The sequence below is a fragment of the Toxotes jaculatrix genome, chromosome 15 (assembly GCF_017976425.1).
Source record: "Toxotes jaculatrix isolate fToxJac2 chromosome 15, fToxJac2.pri, whole genome shotgun sequence".
Classification (NCBI taxonomy): domain Eukaryota; kingdom Metazoa; phylum Chordata; class Actinopteri; family Toxotidae; genus Toxotes; species Toxotes jaculatrix.
The window spans coordinates 1,893,631-1,912,533 of NC_054408.1; the positions used below are offsets into that span (position 1 = coordinate 1,893,631).

General features: G+C 44.4%; 2 protein-coding genes across 3 annotated transcripts; one reads left to right on the top strand and one right to left on the bottom strand.

Moving 5' to 3' along the window:
* Positions 1-18: 18 nt before the first annotated feature.
* On the bottom strand, positions 19-5,141 carry slc35a5 (solute carrier family 35 member A5). Of its 2 annotated transcripts, none has more exons than XM_041057043.1 (10): positions 5,057-5,141; positions 4,328-4,462; positions 4,060-4,158; positions 3,842-3,975; positions 3,486-3,553; positions 2,917-3,108; positions 2,312-2,512; positions 2,099-2,226; positions 1,542-1,810; positions 19-870 (listed from the first exon to the last, which is right to left on the bottom strand). In XM_041057043.1, the coding sequence occupies exons 2-10, from the start codon at positions 4,452-4,454 to the stop codon at positions 802-804; spliced, it is 1,287 nt and encodes a 428-aa protein (XP_040912977.1). In that variant the 5' UTR covers positions 4,455-4,462; positions 5,057-5,141; the 3' UTR covers positions 19-801. The 2 variants fall into 2 exon arrangements, with proteins under 2 accessions (XP_040912977.1, XP_040912976.1); XM_041057042.1 differs by having other exon boundaries at positions 4,328-4,481; positions 5,047-5,113.
* A 1,385-nt stretch (positions 5,142-6,526) lies between these two features.
* f5 (coagulation factor V) lies at positions 6,527-18,730 on the top strand. The gene is made up of 25 exons (XM_041057625.1): positions 6,527-6,758; positions 7,190-7,272; positions 7,874-7,996; positions 8,572-8,784; positions 8,903-9,064; positions 9,437-9,658; positions 9,754-9,919; positions 10,205-10,385; positions 10,656-10,752; positions 10,881-11,086; positions 11,551-11,698; positions 11,846-12,058; positions 12,276-14,469; positions 14,559-14,727; positions 15,064-15,300; positions 15,583-15,793; positions 15,997-16,176; positions 16,260-16,376; positions 16,487-16,558; positions 16,706-16,791; positions 16,887-17,042; positions 17,154-17,298; positions 17,494-17,645; positions 17,903-18,085; positions 18,173-18,730. Exons 1-25 carry the CDS (start codon positions 6,595-6,597, stop codon positions 18,317-18,319), a joined length of 6,027 nt encoding a protein of 2,008 aa, XP_040913559.1. The 5' UTR covers positions 6,527-6,594; the 3' UTR covers positions 18,320-18,730.
* Positions 18,731-18,903: the final 173 nt, after the last annotated feature.

The following is an 18,903-nucleotide window of genomic DNA, read 5'->3' on the forward strand; positions in this document are numbered from 1 at the left end:
TTATTCAGACAGAATTAAAACAATTAATTTGCAGTTTATTTCGGAACAAGTTGCATTCGTATACGTTTAAATTTTATGGCACAAACAAGAATCTTAAAACAAATACAGTTCATAGTATTTCACACATCTATACTCCGCCATCAGACAAAAAATGTTCAAGGCCAAGTGAAAGGACCCAGAGCCAGTTTGTTGTGCTTTTAGAAATTCACACTTAAGTGGTCCATTATGTCCGTGCTGGTGCAAAAAACAGAATTCCCTGAAGATGTAATGGATTCAACAGTCCGGTTCTGAGGGTACGTTTATAGTAATGTCTAGTTTAGAAATCCATGGTAATTTTGAAGCTGCAGTTTGTAGATCTGTACAGAGACTGCACAGATCTACAAACCTCAAAGACGACAACAGAGTGGAATAAGGAAGTTTAAACTTTCACACAGTCTAACAACAGTTAGATGAAGCTTAGCAACAATCATAGAACTGGCTGAAATATGACAAGTGGTCATTAAACTTATCACTCACCTGCGAGCAGGTAAACAGCTACACATCCAACAAGATTCATTAGAGGATTAATAACAAGCTCTTAATGATTCCGGCTGGCAAACGCAGCACATAATGCTGGTGTTCCTCCCACTGAACAAACAACAGCAGCCACACACAGACAGGCACGTTTCAAAATACACACAACAGCCTTAGTTATCGCGAGTGTCCGACCAACACTGTCGCTCTCTGTTTACCTGTCCAGGAGAACAAGTCTGCTGTGGGGTTTAATATTAGCAGCAGTTTTAGTCGAGCTGTAGGTCAGTACTACAAAGACTCCTCCTCAGATTCACTGTCCGTGTTGGGCTTTGTCAGGAGCTCCAGCTCCTCACCGTCCTACAACAGAAAACACGAAGAGCAAATCAGAATGAACGCAGCAGTGATGGCGTACGGTGGACAGATCCAACGGCATTTCCTCTAATTAACAGCTTAGTATCATCACCAACAGTCTGCTCTCAGACAGTGGAGGGAAGAATTTGCTGCCATGAAAACACACTTTGCATTTTAAAGCAAGTTCTACCAAAAGAAAAAAAAAGGACACATCTGAAGGCTGTTATTTCACATACAACAGAGGTCTGCCTCAGTGTGGGACAGGACACGAGTCATGGAAACGACCTCAAAGTCCAGGACCGTGTCCTCATGAGGCCCTCATGGAGATCTCTTCTGTTTAATTACTTCCTCTTCCAAAATCCAATAGATTCTATTGACCTAATGAAATTATGTGAGGTAAGGCCCCAGCATCAGGCTGAATGATGTTTTCATAGCAAGGAATCAGGTTTCCCCCAGCACCGGAGAAATCACATTACAGAGAAACAAGAGCCAAGTTTCCTACAGAGAGCCTGGTGTGTGTGTGCGTGTGTGTGTGTGTGTGTGTGCGCGTGTGTGTGTGTGTGTGTGGGAGGAGAGGAAGAGGCTTTGCATGGGGGTTAGGTGAGTGATGCTGTGCGAGAAAAGGAGCGTCTGGGATTGTGTGCGTGACAGCTAAAGATTTGTGGTTGGCTTCCTACCCCTCTGGACCTCTCGAACACCTCTCCGTTGATGACCCGCAGTTTTTCCTGCTGCAGGGTGTACTCCAGGTCCTTGGGCCGGCTGGCGTTGTAGATAAAGATGGCCAGCAGGACCACGGGAGCCTGGAGGAAGAAGTCCAGTGAGGGGCGGAAGTCGAAGAGGAAGAGGGAGAGGGTGGTAACCAGAACAGTGGTGATCTGGCCTGTCAGCACATGGAACATGTTGTCTCTGAATTTCAAGATGAAAGCCACAGATAAACCCAGGGCAGCTGAGGAGAAGACCGAAAACAGTGTGAGTTCTTCAAATTTAAAATTCTGAGCTCAGCTATATATCAGATACATGAAGACAAAGAGTGCAGCCTTGATCTAAAGACAGCTATCCAGTGAACGTCCTTACAAAACAACAGCAGTGGTTTTATGTTTGGAAGCTTAAAGTCGCAGAGACCTTGCCTAAATTTACTTGCCTAAATTTAACCACAGAGGCATCGGACCTGAAAACACTCATACTGGTTGTTTAGGAAGACGCTGACCAACGTCTGTCTTATAGTTTTACTCACCAGTGACCAGCACCAGGCCCAGGGAGTAGACGTTATGTCCATGGAGGAGGCCACAGTGCACGGTGAGGCCTCGTGCTTCACTGCTGAGCCCAAGGGTCAGACCATTAAACACCACACCAAAGGCATACCTGCAGCAACACGAAGGTCGAAGATCAGAATGCAAGAACTGAATTCAGCCCCGTGTCCCCTGCCTTGGTATTTTCTGCCTCTCACAATTTACTGTTCTGGATGAAGATGCTCTCAGTGAGCTGGTCTCCGTCTTTGAGGATCTTCTCATTGTAGATGTTGGCCATGGCCGAGATGAAGCACTGGAGCAGGAGCAGGATGTGGCCCACACCCAAAGATCGAAGCTTCCCTATGACCCTGTCCCTCCAGGCCTGCCCGGGCAGGTGCGACGTCCATGATTCACTGGCACTGTGATGGGAGCAAAGATATGATAATCAGAACACGTCTGAGTGAAGAGGTGTCTGCTACAGCATCAACAGAAAGCCTTTTCCTACACCTCTTTTTCACTTCATTGATTAGTTGTATGATCTATTAAATATCACAGTTTTGTACAAACAACAGTCCAAACCCAGCGGTATTCAATTCAGTTCACTATCATATCCTGTCTGTAACAAAGAGAAGCAGGAAACCTTCATATCTAAGAAGCTGGAACGAGCACATTCATTGTATTTTGCCTGAAAAGTGGTTTAAACAATTAATCAGTGATCAAAGTTTCTTTTGTCTTCTAGACCCAAATCCCCTGGCTTCACCCTCTTGTCCTACAGAATCCTTTTTCTTTGACAGACTGACAGTGGACGTTTTGTCTGTGGTACCTGCTGTTCCTCATCTGCTCCAGCAGCTGGGTGTAGAGTAGGCAGGAGTTGGAGGGGGTGGAGAGGGGGTTCGAGTGGAGGCCGGGCACAGCTATCGAGTTTTGGCTGCCTGATCCTGATCCTGTCGTCAAGGACACGATGGACAGGAAGAGGATAACTAACGCTGCCCACTGAACCCAGGAGAGGCGCCTCCTGAGGGAGAAGGCGAGAAACACAAATTGAAGTTTTATCTGTGGTTGACATGAAAGTTTGCAGTGGTGTCAGATACAAAGAATGGCCTGGTTGTGTGGACGTGGTCCATCAATAAAAAATGACACTTTCAGTATTTCTCGCCGCTTGGCTTTAGTGAATCAGACAAAGACATACAGTGATGTTTTCCTACACAGCGGTAAAGATAAGTTTCACTTTGAAGATACTGAAACATTTTCTCAGGGAAACACAGAGAAGTTTGATTAAAATGACGAATGAAAAAAAAACAGCACGAAAAGAAAAACAAGATAAAGTGTATGAACAGATTCACACTGTCCTGAAGAACATGACATTATCGAGTTCTTCGCTCAGCCACTTACTTCAAAACAATTCTAAAGAGAACAGCTGTGGTCAGGATGACAAAGTTGGAGAACAACACTGCCATGGCCTGGGGACAAGAGGGAGGACAGGAGACAGAGAGATAAAACAGCAGAGTGATAGCAGAACATAATAACTGAATCAAACACCAAGTCTTTGAGCAGGATGTTTTGTAAAAGCTCGTATGATATGAGAAGGTAAAATGTAGGTTTAGATGACGTGTTTCAAAGAGTCACCAGCAGGGTGAGGTTTGAAGAAGAAGCTGAACAACTGGAATTTATGCAACAAAACCTTCTCATAGGCCAAAAATAATCTCCCTCTGTCAGTGGTCACACAGCATATTTAGGTCTTAACTAACAGGCTGCAGGTAGGTCATCACATAGAAGATGATGAGGTTGTCGAGAAAGTAGAGGAAAGCAGGGACGGCCCACTTCAGGGAGCTGAGGAAGGAAGAGCTGGAGGAGCAGCCCAGCTCTCTGCAGGATCGTCCCTCTGAAGAAAGAGACGGAGAGAGCGAGTAAACAAACGTCACCAACAAAAAACAACACAACAGACAGATGTGACGTCCACACTTACCTCGGACTATGACCCTGACTGACATAACCAGACAGAAGAGCAGTTTGAGCGCCTCAGCAAGTAGGTTGACAGACGCAGGGAGGAAGTCATACTTGTTCTCTGAAAATAAAGAGACACGGTCGACAAGATGCAACACTTCAGGAGAAGAAACAGAAAAATATTAAAACTGTTTAACATGCATTTAAATATGTGACGACTTATCAAATGTTTTTATCTCTCTGTGGAAAACTTAATAACACTATTATCTGTCTCATTGTCAGTCAGTCACCAGCATTGGCAGAGAATTTGAGCAGCAGGATGCGACTGGTCCCCAAGGTTACAAAGCCCAGGCCGAGGGCTAGGGTGTAGGCCGACGAGCGGGAGCACAGTCTGGGGCAGGAATGGCAGCAGGCCATGGCTGGGACTGGAACACAGACACGGAGCTGGTATCAGCCTGGTTTCTCAGACAGAAACACTGAGACTGGTTTGTCTCTATCCAACAACACTGAGATCAGCGTGGTCAGGTTATTAGACAAACAGGACGACAAGACGAGTCCAAACACAGCCAGAGTCCTGCAGGAGACGGTCTGACCCACAGGACCCCACAGAGACCTGGACACGTCCCGCTCTCAGCTTCTCACACATGGAAATCTATTGGGTGTTTAACTCAGACAAAACAATCAATTTAACCACGTCGACTCGGGCAGTGAGAGGTTCACACACACACACACACACACACTGAAATGCTGATGTGATATGTGCAGACTGTGCTCTGAGCAGAGAGTAACCTGCTCTCATCAAACAACACGATGCACCACATCATGTCCGAGCCGCAGGTGAACGTGTTCACACACACGGTTTAAGAGCAAACGGAGCCTGAGAGCTCCGAGCAAACACCGCCTGCATCTCAGCGGCCATGTTTCTGCAGATGAACTCCTCCAGAATGAAACAGCGTGTCTCCTCCTACATGTTCGGACAGTTTGTTGGTTACAAACACGCGAAAGAGACACAAACTTACCGAGACTTCACTTGTTATTGTCCTTTTTCACCGACGCACAGCCGCAGCGTCGTATTTTCGGCCATCGCGCTTCCTGGTTAACCTGCGCAGGCGTACTGAGACAGGTGTCGCGATGACGTCACCGTACGCGTGGCGCTGGTTGGTGTGATCCTCGTGACCCTCTGGCTTCGGACTGTCATCGCCTGGCAGCTGATCGAGGTGTGTGTGAACCGCAGTCTTATGTTTTCTTCTGTTTGCCGTCAGTCATTCAGGCACACACGTGATTTAGCCATGTTCAGGCTGAACAGGCGTGATCTGATTGGCCAGCGCTGCTCTGACTCGGGAGGTATGGATTTGTGAATGGGTCAGTCAGGTATCCTGCAGGTACCAGTGGCTGTTTATACCTCTGAATGAAATTCAATCAAACAACAAAGAGACACAGGATAACTGCAGAGATTCAAAGCAACCACAAAATCACACAAAATGCCCACAACTGACCACAGACCCAAAACAACTAAACACAAACGCACAATGATCACGCAAAATAACAGCAAAGAGATGCACAATGACAACAACATGACTAAACAGAGACACACAATGATCTTTACAAATGAAAGTGTGCTGATATATTTGAATCACTTCATATAAGCACATCTAAAGTTGTTTACCTGCCATTTATTTATTAATTACAGTGACAACAGTGGAACTACTACGTGTACATCCATTTTAAAAAGGTTTCTGCCTTCTTTAAAACTGTGCTGCTCCGATTCAAAGGTTTCTAATCCATAACTGATAGTATATCAATCGATCAGTCTCCTCCTAACTTTATCAGTATGTGTTTGACACAGGTGCAGAGTGCTTTACAGATGTGCTGTAAAGCTGCTGCAGTGGCTGTGACAGGAAAATACAACATCAGTGGACAAAGCAGCTTAAAAAAACTACAGTGACATAAGATGCAGACTTTTACCGACAATGATCAATTAAGTATTTGGAGTAAGTAGAAAAGCACCTGTAGGTGAGATAAGGCTCAGACATAATGAGAGTCATAAGAGAACTGCAACTGACAGATTAAAAATAAACAAACAAAAAAAAAACGTTAGCAGTTATTTTGTTTAGGCTCGTACAGCTGCGATCGTTAAACTGGGGGGAAAACCACACTCCGGGATGGGTGTTGTCTCCACCTGTTACACACAGGAATGTTTTGCTCTGTGAATTATGATATGTTTTTATGGGAATTTGGTCCCGGAACATTTTGAGGTCAGAGAAATTTGCGATGTAATTGTCAAAGCTCATCCCCACAGAGTGTTTTCAGCAATGACGGAATAAGCTCAGCCCCACCACATGATTCACAGCAAATCACATGAGGTTTCAATTTCAAGAGAAAAAAAAACATATACAGAGACACAGTTCATTGCCCTGGGACATAATGTTTAAAAGTGTGTGTGTGTGTGTGTGTGTGTGTCAGTGGCAGATAAAGCACAGAGCAGACCTCGCTGTCAGATCACAGCTTCCTCACTTGCAGAGCAGACCCAGTCTCACCTGGAGGATTAATACCAGATATGAGGCTCTGTCCCTGGGCTGGATCTCGGTGTCTCCTGCCCGTCCTGGTTGTGCTGACTGTTGTCCTCTATGTCCAGTCAGATCAGCATCAACCCAGGGAGAGACACTATTACATCGCTGCTGTCGAGATAGACTGGAAATACCATGACAATGACACACACAGGTAGGATCCTGGCTGAAGGATTTGTGATATTAAATGATAAGAATTAGATTTGCAGCAGGTGTTAAAGACCATTTTTTAAATTCATTATGAAATTCCAAGTTAATGTTTGCAATGTTTGGCAATTTTGTAATTTTATATTGTATTTTTGTTTCATTATTATTTATTTATTTTCATTTAATTTTGCCTATGTTTCAGCCAGCGTCCTGTTCCTTATTGCATTTCTTTGTCAGCCTGTTATTTGTCTACGATAGTATCAGAGTTCACACACACAAACACACACACAGATATATTTAGAGACATTCTAGGTTACAGACTTTGAGAAATTTGTGCCTTCGTGTCTTCCATTTCTTGTTGATATGCGGTGCTTGGTGTGGGACGTTTGTTTTCCTTGTGTGCTGATTCATGTTTTGTGTTTTTCCACCGTTCGGTAGGTTTGGTCCCACCTATAAGAAAGTGGTCTTTCGGGAGTATGAGAAAGACTTCAGGCAGGCTAAGACTCATCCCTCCTGGTTAGGTAAATGCTGCACATCATTTAATGAATACAGTCTGTCTGACTCTGATTATGAAGAAACCCTTTTTCCTATCTTCAGATTCGCTAGTGACGCAGACAGAAACATTTATTTCCTCATTTCCCAGAAGGGAACTGGGATGTATGTTTCTTTAAAAGAAAGAATATCAGCAGTTCTGTAACTAGTGTCTCATCTCCTTTATCCTTAATAACGGGACTCCGTTATTAAGGAGGGACTCCTCAGACACTTAACAACTGTCCCAGCTGGATATTTTCTATATTTCCCTCAAATTAGAACCAAAGTACATTTTCCTGTCCAGGAAACAGTGGAATATTATTTCCTTTCTAGGAAAATAAGAGACAAAAAATAAGGAATTACCAGAAAGAGAAAACACATATTGTATCAACTGTATTGCACTGACATACATTACAATGCATGGGCCAGTGGTGAACTGCTGGTGAAAACAGTCAGTGAATCAACAATAATAACACAGAAAGACCGTGATGAGTCATTATGAATTGTCCTTACTTGTTCTGGTGCGTCATGCTGTATATAAATATACATAAGTGCAGTGGATTCCACTTAAGTCTGTTTGTTCCTCTGCAGGTCTCCTCGGACCCACACTGAGAGCTGAGGAGGGGGAGACGATCGTCGTCACTTTCAGGAACATGGCGACTGAAGCACATAGCATTCACCCACACGGGGTGGCTTACGGGAAACAGTCAGAGGGTGGGTGTCTGTTAACCCAGCTGCTGAGGACTGTGGCAAACCTGAAGACACCAGTAACACCCTGTAACTCAGTGTGTCTGTGAGGTTAGGGTCAGAGTAGGCGGCCATGATGTTATTCATTCCAATAGTTACACAAGATTGGCCAACACAACAAACAACTGTGTTTGTCTTTTTCTAAAATATTAACCAGGACAGGCAGATTATCGAAATAGACGGTACTGAAGTCCAACTTCTAATCCCGGAAATCACTGTCTCTGTTCTTACATACTGAGAGAACAAGACATTCGTGGCATTGTGGATTTAGGAAATTGAGACTAAGCGTTTCTTAATTTGCACTTAATTCAAAGGTCAGAGGGTTTCAGAATAAAAGAACTGCTTCCAGGAAACTCTTCATTAAGTCTTCATTAGTTTTGGGACTTAAGCAAAATCATTTCAGTCATGTCACAAATTTAGTTAAGAAAGTCAATGATCTCCTCAGACCCCTGCACAGCAATGGTATTTAATTCATGTGTCCAGTCCGACATTATTCTTCATTCGTCCATAATGCAGAGTTTTTTGTTTTGTTTTTATTACAGGCGCCAACTACTTTGACAACACATCACAGAAAGAGAAGGAGGACGACGTGGTGCAGCCAAACAGCGAACATGTTTACCACTGGGAGGTGACGTCAGATGTTTCTCCTCAGCCAAACGACCCCACCTGTCTCACCTACACCTACATCTCCCACCAGAATGTTGTGGAGGACTACAACTTAGGCCTCATCGGCACTTTGCTCATCTGCAAACCTGGTAAGATGAAATGTGGCTGTGTCGTCACTTTTGTTTGACGTGGAAACCACAAAATGTCAGTTGCTGTTGCTGCTGAAGTGAAAGGGTCATGGTTGCCATGTCCCCTGTCTCTTCACAGGCAGTCTGGATGAGTCGGGGAAGCAGATTGGGGTCCACCAGGAGTATGTGTTCCTCTTTGGGGTTTTTGATGAGAAGGAGAGCAAGAACAAACCAAACGGCTACGACTCAGACAACCACGTCAAATACACCATCAACGGATACACAAAGGGATCGCTGCCCGGTTAGTCAGTCACTCAGATACTCAAACTGTCAGTCAGTTGATCAGGTATCATCAGTCATTAAAGCAGAGATCAGGACACCTCAGACTTGGTCCTGTTAATAGTCAAACCTCTGTTCTGAGTCAGTGCGCAGAAAGGATATTAAGCTGCAAGTAACTATAACAACAGTGTTGATGCTTCACGGTAAATAATGTCCTAAACTAAAACTAAAAGTATTGGACTGGAACAAATGAATATTTTCACTATCAGTTAATCTCCTGCATAATGTTTAACCCAACTTCAAATGAATCATTCAGTCAGTATCATAGCACATCAAACCTGTGTCCCGGAACGTCCCGTGTTCCCTCACCAACAGTTTCCTGTTTTCTCTCCAGATGTCAGCGTGTGTGCTCATTCCTCCGTCAGCCTGCATCTGCTGGGTATGAGCTCAGAGCCTGAGGTATTCTCAGTGCACATGAACGGGCAGGTGCTGCAGCAGACTGGGCATAAGGTGTCATCAGTGGGGCTGATCAGTGGCTCCACCGCCACCGTAAGCATGGTGGCGCTCCATGAAGGCCGCTGGCTGCTCTCCTCGCACACACTGAAGCACATTGAAGGTGAGTGTTTCTCTGTGATCCCACACGAATGGATCCACCATCCACACAGGTTTTCACCACAGATGGAACTAAACTGAAATTTCCTGCTCTTGCAGCTGGCATGCATGGTTTCGTGGATGTGAAGAAGTGTGATGGCTTCAAAGCGCCACTGCGACAGATGACTATTGAGCAAAGAAGACAAAGCAGGGAGTGGACGTACTACATAGCAGCTGAGGAAATTATGTGGGACTATGCACCTACCATGCACGAACATGTTGATGAGTAAGTAACATTTAAAACATTATTACTAAAGCGTTTTAAATGAACTGATATTAATTGTTCTGTTTACTGTCACTTCACTGCCTGTGATTAGTTTTTCTCTTCTTATTAAATGTGGTTTTCTTCTTCTGATTTTCTGTTTTTCACTCATTAAGATAATCTTTACACTCTACGTTCTGTTTAAACTGGATGAAGAGTTTTTCACTGATTAAAAACGCTTTGTTGTGTCTTGTAAAAGTCAAATCCATGTGTCAGAATTAGATAAAAACCTCTTATCTTTTTGTGCAGGGACTTCAAGCACCAGTACTTGAGGCAGTCATCAACACGCATAGGTCGGAAGTACAAGAAGGCAGTGTACACTCTGTACAAAAACGAGTCGTTCACTGAACGGCTGGAGACGAAGCAAAGGAAAAATGAGCTCGGCATCTTGGGCCCAGTGATCAGAGCACAAATCAGAGACGTTATCAAGGTGAGGTTGCAAGGACATGTTCTTAAACTAACAGGCACTTGATGATGGTTTTTTCATGCTTTCATAAATTGAGCAGCTCTTCAACAAAAAAACAGCTGCAGTTTCTACACTGGTCATCTGCTGTGGAGATAAACGCTCAAATTAAAGGTCAAAGTTGGCACTTTAACCTCACAGTCAGTGGCGTCTCAGATAAATGGCTCTGATCACAGAGCACCATTTAACATTGTTTACAGACTCTGTGTCCTCACACATCCTCCTGTCCTTTTACAGATTGTTTTTAAGAACAAGGCGTCCAGGCCTTACAGCATCTATCCACACGGACTGACAATTGCCAAGTCAGAGGAGGGAGTCAACTACCCAGAGGGAGGTACTGAGCCTCTCCTCACCATCAGACACACTGATGAAGTGCTTTGTGTGGTGGACTGTCCACTTTGCTTTGATTAAATTAAATGATGAGAAAATATCTGATGGGGTACTTTGTGATATGGTTGCCAGGCAACCATTCTCATGGTGTCCAGCCGGGTGAGACATACACTTACGTGTGGAGAGTGGTCGAAGAGGACGAGCCTTTGGAAGGAGACTCCCGGTGTCTGACGCGGATGTACCACAGCGCAGTGGACGCACCACGTGACATCGCCTCGGGACTGATAGGACCAATCCTCATCTGCAAGAGTCAGTCCCTCAATGTCAGGAACGTGCAGGTGAAAGGCGTCGTCCTCTGTAGGAACGCGAGCAGCACGTAGACACTTTGTTTCTGTAAATACAGATTTTTCAACATGAATAAAAAACAAAGATTTGGTCATTTACTGGTGAGTTGGTCATAATTACAACGCATTTGTAGATCAACATATAAAGCCACAATTTATGTTTTCTACAGTTTTGTGGAAATGAAAAATATCTTGTTGCATTTATGATCATTGACCTGTCACAGTTTTGTAAACCTATGAAAGGGAAACTAAATATTTAGCAAGGCAGTGAAAAGGTAACTAACTATACTGATTCTGTATTACACTTTCAAGACTATCCATAGTCTAACAAATGTGCACATTCTTTCAGTACTAATTATGCTGAAAGCCAAAACAGTTTGTCAAAATAATCCAAAATGTTCTATAAATGAGTGGATAGGTGTAAATGGATGAATAAAGGCTTTGCTTTGTTTCTACAGCTGAAAGCAGACAAGGAGCAGCACGCCATTTTTGCCGTGTTTGATGAAAACAAGAGCTGGTACCTGGATTACAACGTTGGCCACTTTTGTGATCGAACCAAAGTCAGCAAGACTGACCCGGACTTCTATAAGTCCAACGTCATGCACAGTAAGTTTCGCCATAATCGGACTGAAGCTAACGAAAGCTCATCCTGAAAGAGGTGACATTGTCACTCCATGATTTGTTCATTCATTGAACTGCGCTGCCTGTCAGCTGCCTGTCAGATGACTGATATTCATGCACATGTCCTCACAGCGATTAATGGTTATGCGTTTGAGAGCGGCCCGCTCTTGGGCTTCTGTAATGGCGAGGTTGCAACGTGGCATGTGTCGAGCATTGGAGCGCAGGACTACATCCAGACAGCTACCTTCTATGGCCATGCATTCGAGCTGAATGAGCGGACAGAGGACTTTCTCAGTCTCTACCCCATGACGGGAGAAACCATCACTATGAGCATGGACAACATTGGTCAGTCGGGGCTCACAGTGCCTTTTTTATGTCAAATTATTTACTGTGTATCCCAGTAAATTCAAGATATGTTTAATATCACGACAGCAGAAAGTCAATATACTGTATATATTTGAAACAATATTAAGTGTAAATCCACAGAGACTATCAGCTGAAACAGCTGCTTGGTGTTTTAGAGTCTTTCATGGATGATTTTTGTGTGTCTCTGTTGAACCAGGAGTCTGGCTGCTGGCTTCCCTGAACTCTCATGAGACAACCAAAGGAATGCGCGTCAAGTTTCAGGATGTTGAGTGCTACCGTGACTACCAGTATGAGTACAATGACTATGAAGACGCAACGGTCAACAAAGAGTTTACGGTGTGGAAGCCTCCGAGCTGGGATGATATCAAGAAGGAAGAGGAGAAACCAAAACCTGTAAAAGAAAAGCCTGTGGAGGTAGATGTTTACACAGATATGTTTGCAGAAGAATTAGGTCTCAGGTCTCTGAAGAACCAGTCGATGGACTCGGAGGCGGAGGAACTGGACCTCTCTTTCCTTGACTACGATGCTATTGATGTGCTTGATGGAGGTCCGAATGTCACCCTTAATTTCACAGCGATAAAGAGCAACAATAAAACCTCTATTCCAAAGCCAAATGCACAAAATGAGACATCATTTCCCAATTGGAAAGAGGTTGATGGAGTAAACTTTACTGAGGTTAGTTTGCTGAACCACAGCATCAGTGAGAATACAAAACATACGCAGAACAGAAGTGCCGCACCAATATTTGACAAGATGAAAACAGAGAACACGACCGTCTTTAATAACACAAATGATTTACCAAAGAACGACAGTATAACTACAAATAGCAGTTCTTCTCCCGTTGTCTCAAATCCTAAGAATGATTCTGTGTCTGACACAAAGAACACAACAATTCACAATGCTACGGCATTATCAGCAGCTGGAAATGTATCTACAGACACACATACCAATCTTACCGCCACATTACAAGGAACTGCTAATCTTACTGTAACATTACCTGGAAATTTAAGTTCCCTCTTGGAGCCTGAACAAACTAACGTAAACCTGACTGCCTCTGTGAGCCCGGACTCGGCCGAGGACTCAGAGGAAAGACTCACCAGAGGAGATGTGTTCTCTTACTCTGCTCCTGTATCCAATTCCAGCAGCCTCCACAGTACACCAGAGGGCAATGTGTCTGCTACCACTCTGCCACCAAGGGACGATGTGAATAACACAGCGACTAACTATGTTAACGTGTCTGCAGATGCAACAAACCATTCAGTGTCTGTACCAGCGTCTGATGTTGGGGAGGTTAACATCAACAGCACAGACAGAAGCAACTCGACCACCTTAGACTTGGAGAACACAGACAACACAACCAGTGACAATGGCTCTTTGAGTGCTGCAGCAAAGCCGGAGTACGGACTACAAATGAATTCCTCTGAAGTTGAGCCTAATCGAGTCAATTCCAGCCTTGAAAATGTAACACATACTTTACTTGAAACTGGGCTCTTGCAAAATGGCTCAGTGAATAGCAAATATTCAGATATATCAAGATCAAATGGATCAAAGTCAACAGGGGAGCTTAGTTCAGACAGTCGAGAGAACATCACAGCTCTTTTTGGTGAGTTGAACCACACGTCTTCCTCAGAAAGTTTCTCCAATGAGACTGTGGGTTCAGGTAACCTGTCCTTCTCCAGTGACGCAGTGAAAAATGGAGGTTCTGAGGAGCTAAGTGCCTCAGAGAGCAGTGAAGAGGTGTTAATCTACCTCAAAGGGAACAACACAGAGGTGATTAAAACCACCTCTGTTAAAACACAGGACTACAACTGGCCCTATGAGGGAACGCACCAAATGGTACCCATGGAGATTCCTGACCACATGATGAAATATTTTGAGAAAGAGACTCCTCAAACAACGCCAGCTCCGAAGAAGAAGATCAAGAGGGTGACCCTCCGACACAGGCCCCAGAAGGGCGAAGGCATGAAAACAAAAAGGAGGAAGGTATACAAGCCTGTTGCTAGGAGTGGTTTACCAATGTCTCCTCGTGGATTTAATCCAGGCATGACCCCGCGGGGGTCACGACCCAGTGCACCACAGCCTTTCTCTGATGAGGAGGATCTCATTAACATGCCTGTGGTCATAGGGGTGCCCCGGCCTGATTTCAGTGACTATGAGCTGTATATTCCTGGGGATGAGCCAGATCGTCTAGGGTTTGATGAGCAAGATGTGAAAGAAGATGAATATGAATATGTTACCTACAAAGACCCCTACAGCAGCCATGAAGACATCAAGAATCTCAACCTGGACGAGACCACCAAATACTACTTAAAATTCTCAGGCCCGAACGTAAAGACTTATTTCATCGCTGCAGAGGAGGTTGAGTGGGACTACGGCGGCTACGGACAGAGGTAAGCTCAGAGACTGCAGTAAAAAATGGTACAGCAAATACACATACATACAAATTAAAGGCTAAAATAAGGTAGTGTTACCAACACAGGAGGCAAGACAAGTCACAACTTAACAGCCGAGAAACTACGTTCACCAAGGTGGTTTTCCGGAGATACATGGATAGTAGCTTCAGCACACCTGACATCCGTGGAGAGATAGACGAGCATCTAGGCATCCTGGGACCTCTCATCAAGGCAGAGGTTGGACAAAGCATCATGGTAAGTTCAGCCACATCAGCTGCAAGTGCAAGGGCGTCTCTGTCAGCATTTTTATGTTTATGTTTTTATGTCTTTTATATCAATTGTAGCATTTACAACTAATTGATGCTTTATGTAAACCGTGTGTCTGTATGCAAAACAAATCAGTGAGAGGAAGCAGCCAGTGAACTTAGCTTAGCTAAAGACTGAATATGGGCCTACAGGGTGGTAGCTATTTCCAGTCTTCATGCTTAGCAAAGCTAACCAGCTGCTGGTAGTAGTTTCATATTGATCATACAAACTTGACAGTTGTATAGATTTTTTTTTTTTACACAGAATGTGTCTGTTGACTTGTAGGTGGTGTTCAGGAACAATGCACACCGGCCATACTCCATTCACCCAAATGGGGTTTCCTATACCAAGCAGACAGAAGGTCTGTCCTACGAGGATGGCTCCAAGTACTGGTATAAATATGACAACGAGGTTCAACCCAATACCACCTTCACATATTTGTGGAAGGTCAGTTCCATGGTTGGGCCAACGGCAGAAGAGTCTCACTGTCGGACTTGGGCCTACTACTCAGGTGTTAATCCTGTGAGTACTATTAACTAATTATAAGTTTAGTGTGACAGGTATCAAAGAAATTCCATTTACAAACATACATTAAAAGCAGTGTACGCATTATTTGAGTTTCTGACTGCGGCACCCCCTAATGGCCGCAAAAAAAAGACACTGTGGGACACAGATGACTGGGCTGAAAGTAAAACACGGTGCACTGATTTTTACCTGTTACATGAAATACATTAAATTAAATGTCTGAATTGAGCAAAGTAAATGTATTCAGATTTAAGCACTAATCTGTGCTCTGTCTCTCAGGAAAGGGACATCCACTCCGGCTTGATTGGGCCTTTGCTGGTGTGTCGAGAGGGCACCCTGGATTTACCAGACATCAGGGAGTTCGTGCTGCTTTTCATGACCTTCGATGAGTCACAGAGCTGGTACTATGAGAAGAACCGTGAGATAATGCAGAGGAAAAGCCGAAGGAGAATCATGGACCCCAATCTGAAGGACAACCTCAAGTTCCATTGTAATGCATCAGTACCTTCAACTAGTTTGGTTAAAATCATCCTCCACCCAAAATGTTTCGAATATGATAGGAACTAATTATATAACATGCTTATTTAAACACATAGTGATGCACATTCGCTGTTGATAACATTCATTTCAGTATTCATTCATTCAGTTTTCACCAGCACTGTTAATAAAAATGTCTTCATGTTGTTTCCTTAGCCATCAATGGGATTATATACAACCTGAAGGGCCTGAGGATGTACACCAACCAGCTGGTGTGCTGGCATCTGATCAACGTGGGTTCTCCCAAAGACTTTCAGAGTGTCCACTTCCACGGCCAGACGTTCCTCCATAAGAAGACCACCAGCTACAGACAGGCTGTCTACCCACTGCTGCCTGGTTAGCACTGTAATGTTTGTTTGGACTGATGATAGCAGTCCAGTATTTTTCAGCTTAATTACTGTACCTAACTGTCTTTGCAGGGAACTTTGCTACTCTGGAGATGTATCCGTCCAAACCTGGCCTGTGGCAGCTGGAGACAGAAGTGGGTTTAAACCAACACAGGGGCATGCAGACCCTCTTCCTGGTTCTAGACAATGGTACAAACAAATGAAACACTGCAGCATTTAGGGTATGATTTTCTCACTACACCGACATACTGTTATGTTGTGTTTTAATAATGATGTGTTACTTGTATGTCTCGTCTAAGACTGCTACCGTCCACTGGGTCTACAGTCAGGCAGTGTGAAAGACAACCAGATCACTGCACTCAACACCAGAGGTAACCAAACCTCCTCCTGTCTGCATCCATCCACAGTGTGATCCTACTGCAGTCACAAAGACTTGTGAAATTATTGCATAACTACTGTAGTAAAGCTCTATAAGCAAAGATGTCACCAGAGTAATGACAGTATTTCCATCTTTGAAGGATACTGGGAGCCCCATCTCGCCAGACTGAACAATCAGGGTAAATACAACGCGTGGAGCACAGAGCAGAACAACAGCTGGATTCAGGTGTGTGTTGTAGGTGTACGAAATCCATATTTGCATATGTGCACTTGCTCTCTGTGTGAATACAATCTGCTACCTGTGGACTTCCCCCTGCACAGGTGGACTTCCAGCGGCCGGTTGTGGTCAGCCAGGTGGCCACGCAGGGAGCCAAGCAGATGTTCCATTCCCAGTATGTGGTCAAGTACTTGATCTCCTACAGCTACGACCGCCGGAAGTGGATCTTCTATAAAGGAGACAGCAAGGGCCTCAGGAAGGTGGGGGAAGTTTGATCACCTCTTTGATCAGTACAGCTACAAACTAAGAAAGTGTGTGATCGGCTCTTTATGTCTGTCTGTCTGTCTGTCTGTCTCTCCCTTGTTCACCAGGTGTTCCAGGGGAACCAGGAAGCCTATGAGACAAAGAAAAACACCTTCTTTCCTCCTGTGATTGGACGATTCATCAGGCTCCACCCCATCAACTGGTACAACAAGGCCACGCTTCGCATGGAGTTTTACGGCTGTGAGCTTGACGGTAAGGTGTCACTGTACATGTGACATGGACGTGAGCAAGGCAGAGCACAGGTCAAAAACGTGAACTCATGATCAATATCTGTGTCACACATTTGATTTTGTACATTGTTCACTGACCACCTAACGTTGTGTTTAACCATGCTTGCTATGCACATAAAGCACATGGTCCGGATTAACTGACATTTGTAATCCTCAGGCTGCTCGGTGCCTCTGGGCATAGAGAGCGGACTCATAGAAGACCGTCGGATCACTGCCAGCTCCACAGCCTCCAGCTGGTACTCTGGACCCTGGAAACCCTCTCTGGCACGCCTCAACAGACAGGGTACCATCAACGCATGGCAGGCAAAGGTGCTCACCTAATCCTGACATGACAGGTCACAATGAATGCATCCAAATTTAGAATGAGAATCAGGTACACTGACACACAGACGGTCAGTGCTGCTGTAACACAGGATCTGAGTGACCTGCTGGCAGCAGATACACACACACACCACAGCCCTCAACTGTGGATTAAATAACACACACGTTCCTCCAGTGGTTCATCCACACAACAACCTACAAGTCAAACCCATTATCTCCCTCCTCCTGCGCTTTCTCTTCCACAGTACAATGACATGAACCAGTGGCTTCAGGTGGAGCTGCCCCAGGTTAAGAAGATCACAGGTATAATAACACAGGGAGCAAAGTCTCTGGGGACAGAGATGTACGTCATGTCCTACACTCTGCAGCACAGCGACAATGGGATACACTGGAACCAGTACACAGATGATGAGGACCTCTCATCCAAGGTGGGCTGCAGCAAAATCACAAGAGCCAGTTGACTGGTGTGAGTTTTCTTTGACAGTGTGTTGTCTCCTCTCTCTCATCACATCCAGACTTTCTCTGGAAATAAAGACAACAACGACCATGTGAAGAACTACATCTACCCTCCCATCTTCTCACGCTTCATCCGAATCGTCCCCAGAAGCTGGATGAACTCCATCACCATGAGAATAGAGCTGCTGGGCTGTGACTTTGAGTGATGCACATACAGGTCACTGTCAGGTCAACCATACTCCTTTACCTGCAATTTAAGCACACATGCAACGTGTAGACATATGCACATACATTTCCACACATAGGGTCACGTGTAGAGGACAGTACACATGTGAATATACTAAATTATAGCCATTGCATGCAGCCACAAGCAAATACATACTTTCATACACTTTCTAACACATACACCATCCATTTCCAGATTTGTCGAGAGCAGTAGTTGTGCGTAATCTTTTTGTCAATAGGTTTGCGTGTTTTTGAGATACCACTTTCATTTTTAAGTTGATGTGTATTGATGTGTATTGATTTTGTCCATCAGAAATGAACAGAAATGAATGTAAATATGTAAGTACAGACCATGTAATTTATTTTACAATAAATATGATTACCATTCGTACTTACTCAGTGATGCATGAGTATATAAATGAATGGCTTCAGTTAGCAAGTAGAGAGTTTTGGTATCCAAAGAATGAGCATGTGAACACTGATCTTCTCATGGTGTCTTGAAGGTGTCACTTTTAGCACCTCTGCTGAAGCCAGGCCCATCGTTAAGTTGCACCTATGGGCCTCC